Consider the following 13,275-nt stretch of genomic DNA (forward strand, 5'->3'; position numbering starts at 1 on the left):
CGCAGACCTTCAAAGCGATTATGGTTTCCAAAGTCACTGACGGAAACTCAATGTCAAATTTCTACACGGGCCGTCATGATTGATCTACGTATACTATAATAATATACCGAGTGGTGATAAATTTTTCATTTCACATATTAACTAAAAACTCGAGGGAAAGAAAGAGATGGCTTTAGGCAACAAATACAGCACTATCTCTCTCTCTCTCTGTGTGAAAAATTCGTGTTACTTTAAAAAGCGTGACAATATCTCAGAAACATAATATATCGCACCTTTGCTGTAATAAGGCTACATTAAGAAAATTACAACTATTCAAGCCGAGCGAAAGTAGTTGATAACTTTTTATACTTAATGGTCGATAGTACCTTAGCCCGAATTCAAATTTTTCCCGTATTGAATCGGTTTTATTGCGCAGGTCGAGTGGCGGAAACACTGGCTTTATTTCAGGATGTTTTTTTCCAAAGGAAATTAAAGACATTTGATAAATGTATATCATATGCTATACGTGTTCTATTTAGTTCTGTTGATATAAAAAAAAATCATTGGTATCAATTGTACTTGTACAATTGTAATTGTACAATAAAAAAAACAAAGGTACAATCAATTATAAACCATAAACCACTCGTAAACTTATGAGTAAACCATAACTCAAGAGGACTTTTCAAAAGGTCAAAATCCAGTCTTATGTATAGATGAGGCTGATCAATAAGCCTGGAAGTAGTTTATATTATGTAAATGGTCGTAAATATCAATTAATTCCTATTTAATATGAAATATAAGTAATCAGTAGACCGTGAGCTAAAATTTGTTTTCTGAATTTTGACAAATATGCATGTCAATAGATGGCATAGTGTGATACAAACTAATATAAAAATTAACGCTTCCTACGAGTAGATGGCGTTAATTCTAAACAAAATAAAAGAATAGCCGGAATTATCCATAGAAATCAGTGCAATAAGCGCCATCTAGTTGATTTTTTTGTTATCACTAGAAATTCGAGCATCTTTGATAAATTGCAGCTTGTCAATGTAAAATACAATTAGTTACAAAAATAGCTATTTGGTACTCGTCGCGACATCTGGTGTACAAATAGGTCCTAAATACCCAATCACGTTGTCTTGTATCGCGTTAGCAGTCCTATGTGTCATTGGCCCATGGAATAAATTTAACGATACATAAAATTAGAAAATTTGTTTCTTGTGATGAAAAACTGTTTAAGGACTCTGGGATCGCCGGTTACCCTCCTGTTCCGCAAAAACCATGTATTGACAATCAAAACAGGCTTCTTTCTTTCTAAAGGCGCCTTCAAATTAGACGCTTGTAGAAGCGCTACAGTGACACGGCTGTGGCGCGTCAGTAATTTATAGTACACTTATTGTGACGCTAAAAGTAGTGCGCGCGTGTCATGACAGTAACGCTATAACTGCGCTTCTAAATATTGTATAAAAATTAGTGGCGCCGCGCATGCAGCGTTATTATATGCGTCTAATTTGAAAGCGCCTTTTAGTGTAATTTACTAAGTTTTCCGGAAACTTCGACAGTAGACTCCAATATGCCATAAGCTTAAAAATAGAACAGAATAGTATTATTCATGATTTCACGAGCACGCTTCGCATCTTACGAGACCAACTTCGTCGCAGTTCATGCATTTGAGCGCCACGAACTCCGCTGTGAAGTGGTTTCTATGTAGACTCTTCTTGGAGCCATTGCAGATTCTGCAAGGCAGAAGACGGAACCCTCCACACATTTGGCAGGTATTACAAGCGTCGGGACTCTGGAATTAAAAAACAAATTCATATTAGTAAATATCATATTATATAATATCAAACTGCATCTACAGAGCTTACAATAAGCACTTGGTCGATGTCAGAGACAACGAGGTAGTCAAAACATGTAATTTTAAATCAAATTCTTTAGTAACTCATTAGTAGTAGTAGAGCTTCTTGTGAAAGAGTTCGTCCAGAGAAATACTGCCTCAATACGCATTTCTGTCGCCAAGCGGTGCTGTGAGCATTACTGCGTTCTGGTTTTGAAGGGTAAGGGTGCTGGTGAAATTACAGGCACATGCAACTTTTTGTCTCAGGATGATGGGTGCAGTGTCAGCGCCCCTCAGATCATTAAGATTTAAAGCTGTGAGCGACATTGAAGCTGCCATGGACAAGTGTGTCGTCTACCACGAGGCACATGACTTGTTCGTCCCGTTATTTGATATAATAAAAAAGACCAATAAGATGGTGATCGTGAACGCGTGAATAAGAGAAACCAGCTCGTGGAAGTCGAGAGGACAGGCCTTTGCACAGCAGTGGGACACTAGGACTATAGGCAAATTTTTAAAAGACAGCTATCTTATTAGTATCTAGTTACGACACAGAATTTTGCGTCTTATTTGTTTATCATACTAAAAAATCGTCGCCTTACTTTCTCAAACTCTTATCTTAAAGCATAAAGTTACTAAAATGAAAAAAATGGATTGTGTATACAAATTTTGCAGGCTCATTTCACATCACATTTCCTTTACATTACATTTCATTAGCTTTTACCTATTCTTAAAGTAATGCATCCAAATTAATACCCTTCTTAAGAAATTTAAAATAAATAGACAGTTTTGCCATCTCCTGAATAAACACTATTTAAAAGATACGAGTATAAGAATGTAAAGCAATGAAATATGACCGCTTTGTAGTAGTAAAAATATACGCTCTTTTAAGCCGAAACCCAATACTTCTCGTTTTCAAAGTCATATCAAAAGGAATCTTCGCCAATGGCAAAATGGTATATATGTATGTAGTTGCATTTCTACATTCCGGAAAAAATCTAGAGTCGGTGTTGTCTCGAATAACTCTAAGACAAATGAGACTTTCGAGACCATTTCGAAAGGTATTACATATAGGTTACGCATTAAGGCAGTTAAAACATGATATTTTTATCAAGTTTTTTCTCTTTTTTCGTTTTCGACGTCGAATTCGACGAGCTCAGTTGTGTAACGGCTTATATAATGGGCGCTGATTGCGGTCCCGGGTTCAATTTCTGGTAGGACTATAAACAGGAGTATAGACACTTAACCGGAATAACTGCACTAAGAAAAATTTACTGTTTATTCTTGTCGTTCTTTAGCGTTTGACTTGCAAAATCAAATAGTAGCGGATATTGCACAAATATTCCTGTTAGTCTAGGTATTCTGATGCCGATGCCGTAGAAACGGCTAGATTCCGTTACGTTTTTGAGCCAAGACATTATTGTTTAGCACAAACCACATACCTAGCTGGAATCTACTTGACGCCAAGTGCTTTGTCTCTTATAATCTAGACGTAATTCGCAATGTGCTAGAAAGAGACGAAACAGAATGTCTTAAGTCAACTTCTGCGGGTAGTACAGTTAGCAAGGTGAAATCTCAAAATAAAATAATAAATCAATATGTGGGTAACTTTCAAATTAACATCTTAGTGAGGAATTCACAAAACACATATCATATACCTACATATATAAAAAAAAGATTGGTGTACAGGAAAACATCGTCCTTAATAATAGATAGAGTTGTAATACATTTTTATTTTTGTGGTCACGTATTTTGAATATGTACGTTATTGTTGCGAATGATATTTGACAGACATTAGAAAATTACACACCAAAAACAAAGGTCTGCAACAAGTACAATACATAGATTTATATGGTCTGCTGAGTAGTTTCGTAGTTCAGTTGGGACTGAGTCAGATGCGATTATGTTGAAGGCGGTGCGTGGTCGGTAACCAGCCGTATCGAAGGAAACTTTCTTAATGTTCGATCTTTGTATTAATAATCATAACAAACTAGTGGAGTATATTCACGAAAAATAACAGAATGCCATGCTAGTAAAACGTTGTGATATTCAAATAAACAATATTATTAGGCATATTTGTTTTTTCAAACAAACCGACGTTTCGTTTATTTAAATCCGGAAAAATAGTTTCATTTCCTATGTGTAACAATCGCGAAAACCTAAGAACTCGAAATATTATTAGGTTTCTTGTGAAATTACCTATTTTTGCCACAGTAATGTTAGCATTACTGCGTTCCAGTTTTGAAGGCTGGTGGTTGAAACTACAGGCACATGGGTCTTGTCAACTTTATGTTTCAGAATGACGGGAACAGTGGCAGTGTCTCTCAGGTCTTTGAGATTTGAAGCTTTGAACGGCACTGCAACAGTTATTGGTAAGACGTGTCGCCAGGAGCATAACCTAAACGTCTCGTTATTTGATATTATAAGTAATTACGTAACTTCAATTACGTAAAAGTATAAATAAATGTAATGTAGCATACTTTAAGAGAATTTTCAAAATTAAAATTTGAATTTGGTGTGGTTTTGGTTTGAATTTGAATATGTAAATGTTTCATATTTTTATCCGACTGCAGGTTATGTTTTTTAAGTGTATGTATATTAATTCCTTTTTCACGCTGTACAGCCTAAATGGCTTGATGGATTTTGACATATGAGGTGTCATTACATTGGCCTTGATTGTGGGAGTGTTATGGGCTATAAAAATAATCAAAATAGTGAGGGGGGAATATTTTTCTTATCTTTCCAGCTAAATATTTTTGCAGTCGGGATATGTTTTTTAAATAATTTTAAGACTTGTTATTTATTCCTTCGCTAGTGACCCCATTGCCTTCAAAATTAGGCGCTTATTGAAGCGCTGTTGCAGTGGTGACACAGTTTTGCAGTCATGGGGAACTAAAAATTATTGAAAGGCAAACAAAGAGAGTGAAAGAAGGTCTATCCCTAGAGGAGCCTCGTACCCAGCAGTGGGACGCAAGTATGTTGATGGAAAGACAGACGCGCAGCATATTTTAATGATTACTGACTAGAGAAAAACGTCGACAAAAGTTTATAGTTGCTCGTTACAAATCGAGTAATTTGAAAATCGTTTACCTATAGGTAACTTTGCAAGAAACTAGCTAAGTTTCTTGCCAAGGGTTTTTACAAGCAAAACTGAGTCAACAATGTCATAAAAAAGTTTTTTCTTTCCTAGTTCCTAACTTTCATCGAAATAAAATACGCTCTTTATTTCTTCTGCATAGTTTGGCTGAAGAAATAACAAAAGTATTTATCTCTTCAAGAAACTTAATACTTGTTGAAAAACATTTTCTTTTTTCAGTTTTTGTAAAGAAATAAGAGACATTATTTATTACATTGAATGACATGATTTTTTTTCTACCACTAATTTGTTATTATTATTGAATGAATAAACAAAGAAAAATTCCTTCGATCTGACTGGGCTCGAACCAGCGACAGTTGCCTCACCGTGGCTACCTTTATTGCCAACTGAGCTACAAATCGGGTCAGCAGATCTTCCGAATTTCTCTATGTACTGAACTGCCTCCGTGGCCGAACGGTTACCATGCTGCTCTCCCATGCAGAGGTCCAGGATTCGATTCCTGGGCCGGGAGAAATATTTGTATGGGTTACATTTATTTGTCTCTCATGAGTTTGGTTGTAATTTGTAGTTGTCTATGCATATGTCCATGATATCCATCCATATCATCTTGTCCAAAATACCCCAGCGTCTTAAGACAAAAGTTTTCGATCAGTGGGGTGTTGCCAGTGATGACTTACGGCACTGAGAAGTAGCCGCTCACTATGGGCCTTATAAGAAGGCTCAAGGTCACACAAAGGGCAATGGAAAGAGCTGTGCTCGGAGCTTCACTGCCAGATCGAATCGGCAATGAGAATATCAGCAAGGGAACCGGAGTAACCGACATAGCCCAAAGAATCGCAAAATTTATGTATCAGGGCACATTTCTCACAGAACAGATGGTCGATGGGGCCGAAGAGTTTTCGAGTGGCGACCGCGTACCGGAAGACGCAGCATGGGCAGACCACTCACAAGATGGACATCCGCTGGATGCAAGCAGTGCAGGACAGGTCGTTCGGCTGATATGATGATGTCCACGACACCGCAGGGTTAGGAGTGTGTGCCATATTTATCTAACTGCCTCCGTGGCCGAACGGTTACCACGCTAAACTGCCACGCGGAGATCCCGGATTCGATTCCCAGTTCGTAGAATCTTTAAACCTCTTTCATGAGTTTCTTGCAGATCTTTGTACCTATAGATAGTAAAAAGGTATATTAGTTTGTAAGCGTCTGACAACATATTTTTCAATATATATTTTGCTTTCAATGTCAAAATGTTACGTAGTTTCTGTACAACAAGATACGAAACATTCTGTATATTTTCATATACAAGAGGATATTATCAATATATTTATCTATATACAGACAGGCAACTGTTCACAAGCGTGCGGATGACGCTTGGCATCCGGACTTCACCACAAGATATGGGTGACGACAGCGTACATTACTAGTATATAGACAACTATATCTATATTTACTGTAGAGTGACTCTGAAAGGTTTGCGACATTTTTATGCTTTATATAGGGTTATTTGTAAAATTCTAACATTATAAACTCAATATTTAACCGACTTAAAACAGGAGAATGTTCTCAATTCGATTGTTTTTTGTGTTTATGTTATGCGATTACTCCGTGATTTTTTTGTGAACCGATTTTGAAATTCTTTGATGATTCTTTTTTGTTGGAAAGAGGGTACCTCAGTATTTATTTATTTATTTATTTTATTTATTTATTTATAAGAAGAACACAAACAGTTACATATTAAACAAGAAAAATATAACAAACATTGATAAGAATAAATAACTAAATATGAACCAACAACATGTTCCACAAATGATTAACAAATTATTCTATCGCGTGACACATGCGCGCAGGCCGATGGAATAATATTTAAAAATGAAAATAAAAATTTTTTCGTCCATTACAGAAACTTAAGGTCGTATTCTAGAAATCTACTCAATGCTCAAGTCAGGATATGAGTATGGTTTAAAGCACTCGAAATCATACTCAACTCCCTGCCATTAGGGTCGTATTTCCAGTGCTTGTGTTTCAATTGCAATCCTGACTTGAGCATTGAGTAGAGTTCTAGAATACGAGCCTCAAACTAAACAATTAACAGATATAACAACTATATAGATATAATAACTATTGGTCTCAACTAACTTTGAAGAAAATATTCCACCTCTAAGGATGGCAAACTAGGGGATGAATCCGGTGTCGCGCACTTTCCGGTAACCGATTTCAGCAAAACTTGGCAAAGATGTAATTCTACGAACTTTTGAGGTCGGTTTTTTATTAATAAAAAAGTCACTTGCATCGGAGTAAAATAAGTATATACTACGTAATCTTTTACCAATTTTGTGTAAATGGTGGATCACTTTATATGTTACAGTGCAGCATGGACGTGGGTTCAGGTCCCACCGGGTCGACGAAATTTTTCCGTGTGTTCAATCTTTGTATTGCCAAATGGAGAAATCAAAATTATACAATTTTGTAATCGATTTTCATACACTTAGTACCTAATTGCGTCAATCAACATACCTCCAGGTTTTGAGAATGGTTAAGTGCAATATTCCTTACCTTTAAAAGCTACAAGTGCAAACTGACTTCTTCTTACTAAGCGAAAAATTTCATAATGTTTGGCAAGTTAATGTTTTTTTATAGGAATTCCCACGTTGAGAGGTTTCGGCGAAGAAATAATTTCGTTAGGACCAAGTGTTTAATATTAAGGTCCTTTCAGGCTAGGAACTAAGTACATGGAACTACTGGGAAAAAACCGTTTTCTCTACCTAATTACAATGGCATTTTTTATTGTTCAACTATTCTAGAACATTATCATGGAGTATTAATTAATATTAGACTGTAATATCCTGAAGTATTATTTCGAATTTTATGAATTTGTGATGATGATTTGAAATGAGAACTCAGTATACAGCCACCGAAATTAGGTAACACAACCTATAAAAAACTAACGTGAAAATTACCCTTAATCGATTATGAATTCTGATTTGTATTTTTACTTATAAAATGATTCATAATATCCAAACAGTAACAGAAAAGGGTATTTAATAATTTGAAGTAAAAATAAATCAAGAAGTCTTTCATAAATCAAAACATTACATTTTTTTAAACCACGTAATAAGGAATTCTACAAAATTACAAAGCAGTCGCAAACATAAACCAGAAATTTCTGTAAAGAATGATGTAGATAAAGACATTTCTTTAAAGAAAGCCAGTTGTAAGGTAGTGTAATAAATCACGAACGTAATACAAGGTAAATTAAAAAAAAAAGAAAAGTTAAATATTAACTAACTTCAAGAGAAATGCCGCCTTACCAAATACGGAACGAGAACGAGAAGAGCAAATTTACTGCGTTGGAGTGGTGGAAACCCGGGGCAAAGTGGAGGCCAACTCCAATAGGCCTCTTAAAGTTACAAAATCTACTTTACGCGCCCATATAGTCTAACAGTTGTCTTTAGAATCTGCCACGGGCATTTTGGAGGTTTGAAATGTTTCTCATAATCACATTTTAAGTAATTTTCGTACTTTATTTGTTATGGCGGAAATTTTTCTCATGCTAGAGCAGGCGTTGAAAATTGTAACGGACAGGAAACCTGCAGGTCGATTCAGAACCTTACGACAACTCAGTTGTCGTACAATTTCTTTTCATTTTTATTTACAATACCCGAATCGAACGTCAAACTGTCGTATTCAAAACCGAACCGAAATGACGTCACACCCTTTTTTTATTACTCGAACTTCTCGACCAGCAAAGGCTACAAACGTTATTCAGAACACAGTTATCGAATGAAAATTACCGAACGTCATATTTTATAACGCACACACTCATCATAGCCCCGCACTAGGGAAACCCTGTGTCGCGGGTGGCATGGACACACACATAGACAACCACAAATTACACCCAAACTCACGAGAGAAATAAATGTAAGCCATACAAACATTTCTCCCGGCCCGGGAATCGAACCTGGGACCTCTGCGTGGCAGTTCGGCATGGTAACCGTTCGGCCACGGAGGCAGTTAAATATTGTTTACAAATCAAGATTGTAACATGGAAATCTCTTATTATTTGAAATGAAGTCTGGATTTTGTTCAATTTTATTAATTTATTTTAATGCAAGACTAATACATTCCTATATTTTAGGCCATTAAAGTCTTAAAAATGTATATAAAAGTATTTTCATTTTTCTTAAAATCTATTTCACCGACTAACTCCGTAAACGCTGTTGGATAATGATATCGTATTCGAATCTAAATCGAACGATTGGGTTAAAATATCGAAGAGTTCTGAAGAGGGATCCCTTAATTGTCATTAGCTTCAAGTCTATTTATAGTGATGTGTATGGACTGTGTATGTGTCATTCCACATAGCCACGAGTATTTCTCACTATATCGTTTCTAAAGTCTATACAGTACACATTGAGCAAATGTTGGAATGCAGAAAAGAAAAATGGAAAGTACTAAATATGATTCGAAAATAATTATTGGCGCAGGCAAGTCTGCGAGTGAAACTTGCACCCTCCAATACGGAAAGTGCGTATTATCCGCACTCTCGTCTCATTTGTATGATTTTACAATACTTCGATACATATTATGTAAGATATTCCAGAATCGAAACGCTGACGTCTGTAACGTCTGTTATATATTCTTTGTTATTATATTCGAGAAAAATGTTCTAGAACTTTTAAAAAACAGAATAATAAAGCGACTCCGGTTATGACGTTAAGCTACGTAGCTTTTAAATTGTTTTGTTAATTAAAAATACGTTTTTTCTTAATTACTTTTGGAGGATTTTCATTTGTTTTCACCAATACCTATTTTAGTGTCGGAAAATGGAAATGAGAATTGAGTTATGGACGTGAAAGGGGAACATCCTGTTATAAAATAATATTCCGTAAATGAGGAATACTGGCATTTCATATTTCATGAACGTGAGCCACGGGGCTTTGTTGAAAAGTGATGTGGCTTCCGTCGCAGATTACGCTGAGATAGAGCACCTTTAAAACCAACTTCGAACAGGTCTAGTTTTAGTTTAGTTTAGTTAAGCACAGTTGCAGCGCGACTGACGCGTACCAGACTATACTCCGGAGACACGAAATCTGTACGGCCGTTTTCCTACTCTGGATGACTTGTGGTCGTATTCCAGAACTGTACTCAATGCTCAAGTCAGGATTTGATCAAACATGAGTATGATTTCAAGCACTGGAAATACGACCCTAATAGCAAGGACTTGAGTATGATTTCGAGTGCTCACTGCAATACTCAAGTCCTGACTTGAGTATTGAGTAGAGTTCTGGAATACTACCCTCTAAGACTTAAGTTTCGATCGGGGCTACAACTAAGAATGTATGACAACGCGATTTGACAGTTTCGATTAACAGACTTCGAGAGTAGTTCTTTCGTGCTTCCATAGGAGAGCCCCTGTTTTCGATATCCAGGACACAATTTTTGACAATAGTCTCCTTTATAATCATTGTACTATAAAAAAGCAGTTTTTACGTCGTTTTTATGGCTTTTATAATTATTGGACTTTTAGCTTTAAAAGTTTGGTAATTTGGCTTCTTGTCAAGTAATTTGTAAGTTATTTTGCCAAGTCAGTTGTAGGTAACAGACAATGTTGGATTATTAGTCGCTTGGTAGATGCTTCTTCGCGGATCACGCTTTCATTGAAGTATATAATAGAGCAGAATGAATATATAGAGCTATACCCTCTTTAGCTTGCTTCAACAGTCAGCACTCACAATCTGCTATTGATTTCTTAGTACCTAGATATACGTTGATTATGTATATTTATTTGATTTCCTTCCATTTTGTTATTTAGTGTGTTTTGTATCTTTTTTTGTTCATACTTATTATTTCATATTGTTGTGTGTGCTTATGGAAAGTCAATAAACGTAGTCTATTTATCTATCTATCTATCTGAGTGAATAAAGCGGCTGAATGAAGAATAAACTTTCATAGGTTTCTCACATGTGGCACTGCGGTCGAAAAGTCGTTAAAACAACAACTGCTACCGTGGCCGCATGATCATGCTGGTTTGTTACGCAGAGGTTCCGGTTTCGATTCCCTGGCTGAGAGAAATATTATATTATATATTTATTCCTCTCGTGAGTATGGGTGTAACTTGTGGTTGTCTATGTGCGTGTCTATGGCACAGCGGGACACTGGGTTTGCCTTAACAAAAAAGCTGTGCAACAAGCACATAGAGACATTCGTAAGGTCGAGTTGTAGACTGTAACTGTAACTCGTTCCGTAGCTCTGTTGAGAGAACGATACCCCGATTTGGTGAAAAAGTGGCTGGTTCAAGTTCAGCAGGAGGAATTCTAAGGATTTTTTCTTTGTTAGGTGTGATTATCAAAAAATATATGAATATTATAGTACCTAATAAAATCATCATGATATTTAACGAAATAAATAACAATGATAACGAATCACACTCATATCTAAGCACTAGGGAAACCATATATCGCGGTTGCGATGGACACGCACATAGATAGACAAGTACAAATTACACCCAAACTCACGAGAGAAATAAATGTGGGCCATACAAATATTTCTCTCGGTAGTCCGGGTATTTCTCGTGGTAGACCAGCATGGTAACCGTTCGGCCACGGAGGCAGTTGTTGTATTAACGACTATTCGGCCACAGTGCCACCAGGGAGAAGCCTATGAAAGTTTATTCAAAAATATAAAAATATTGCCAGTATAAAATAAATATTAATAAGTGGCGGTAGGTTTAATACATACTTTCAGGTGATCCTGGCTGTACCAACAAAAATTATATCAATACTTTCAAAATTTCCAAAGAGAAGTTCATTGTGAACAACAATCACATTTTATGGCACAGCAACTTTATCTTCAAAAGAATCTCGTTTGTTGAGTAAGATGTGACGTAAGTGTGAGTTTGCGAGTTTCTGTTAATAATACTTTGTTAACGGAAAAGGCAAGGTGTGGCAGTTGGTTTTGTGCAATGGTCCTCCGTGTTAAATCTGCAAGTTTGGACAAAATTTGCCAATAACTTATGGTCACCATCAAGTGAAGGATCAAATTTTTTGTTTACAGAATCTTCGAATAAATTCTTAAAATGTTTTTATTGAGATTTTGTATGAAATAACTCCACTAGTTTTGTTAGGATTATGAATACAAAGATCGAACAGAGAGAAAAATGTCGTTGACCTAGTGGGACTTGAACTCATGTTCATGCTGCACCGTAGCTTTGCTCTTTAGCAACTGAGCTACGGATCTAGTTACCGAGCCGTTGAAAGTCCTATGTGTTTTTGTTATAGATCTATGTACTGGCTTTCGGCATTCATCGCCACTAGTGACATCTAGTGAGAGCTTTTTGAATAACCTGTAACTATTCAAAATTTTATTTAAATTGTTCCATATTGGTTCTGATCAGGGTATTGTGTATGGTGTCCCTGAATGAATTGCGTTGCTCCGGTACTCATAGTATAAAAAAGTCTCCAGTTTGAGACCAGGTAAATGGCGTGGTTGTCTTACACATAATTATTATTATCGCGGAACTTGTAAGTTTTTTTTATACCAAGTGACGGGACAAACAAGTCGTGCGTCTGGTGGTAAGCGACCCGCCTATCTATAACAGTTGCAATGCCACTGAGAGTTTTAAATCGCAAAGATTGAGAAGTCCATGTCTAAACCGGAACGTCATAATGCTCACATTATTGCTTGGCGGCAGAAATAGCTGGTAAGGTGGTAGTACTTCCCTGGACAAACTCTTTGAGAAAGGACTCCACTGTTACTAAAAGTAGACTTGAATGGGTGGTGATAGTAAATGTGTGTGTCGAACAGTTAACACACTACCTAATTACTAAGACTTATGGACTTAAAATTGTAACGATATTGAGTATTTTCTATTTTATTCTAATTTTTTCCGCATTGACATCCTCTTTTATAATTGTATCAGCTTATGACGATCCTTGATGGAGAATGATATTTGATATGTAATTTAATGACATCAATATTATATAATGAGTTGTTAATTTTCTAATTATTGTGTATTTTTGTTATAATTTTCATTTTTGTCTGACGATCTCAATATAATTTCTTATACTTTGATATGTAATATAAGTGCAATTTATACTGTAATGTTATATTTGAGAAATAAATGAATCTGAATCTAAAAAGAACTACATTGAACGTTACTGTGATTGAGGCTAACCCAACTTTAAAGCATGACGATTGTGGCAAAACACACAACGTTTATCCTTCATAATCGGAACGCAGGAATGCTCATATTATTGCTTGGCAGCAGAAATAGGTAAGGTGGCAGTACTTCCTTGGATGAGCTCTATCACAAAGGGCTCTAGTGCTACAAATCATTTTTCCCTCAACAGCGGGGTTTAGA

At 36.1% G+C, this 13,275-nt stretch overlaps 1 protein-coding gene across 1 annotated transcript in view; it reads right to left on the bottom strand.

Annotated features, from left to right (window-relative positions):
- Window positions 1-994: 994 nt before the first annotated feature.
- The window catches only part of LOC113238343 (glutaredoxin domain-containing cysteine-rich protein CG31559-like), a 152,401-nt gene continuing 140,120 nt past the window's right edge, over window positions 995-13,275 (bottom strand). The window contains exon 5 of the mRNA XM_026475187.1: window positions 995-1,774. Within this exon, the coding sequence (XP_026330972.1) occupies window positions 1,598-1,774 (177 nt within the window). The 3' untranslated portion in view covers window positions 995-1,597. The remainder of the gene's footprint in view (window positions 1,775-13,275) is intronic.

The sequence above is a fragment of the Hyposmocoma kahamanoa genome, unplaced genomic scaffold (assembly GCF_003589595.1).
Source record: "Hyposmocoma kahamanoa isolate Upper Pololo Valley unplaced genomic scaffold, ASM358959v1 103, whole genome shotgun sequence".
NCBI lineage: Eukaryota > Metazoa > Arthropoda > Insecta > Lepidoptera > Cosmopterigidae > Hyposmocoma > Hyposmocoma kahamanoa.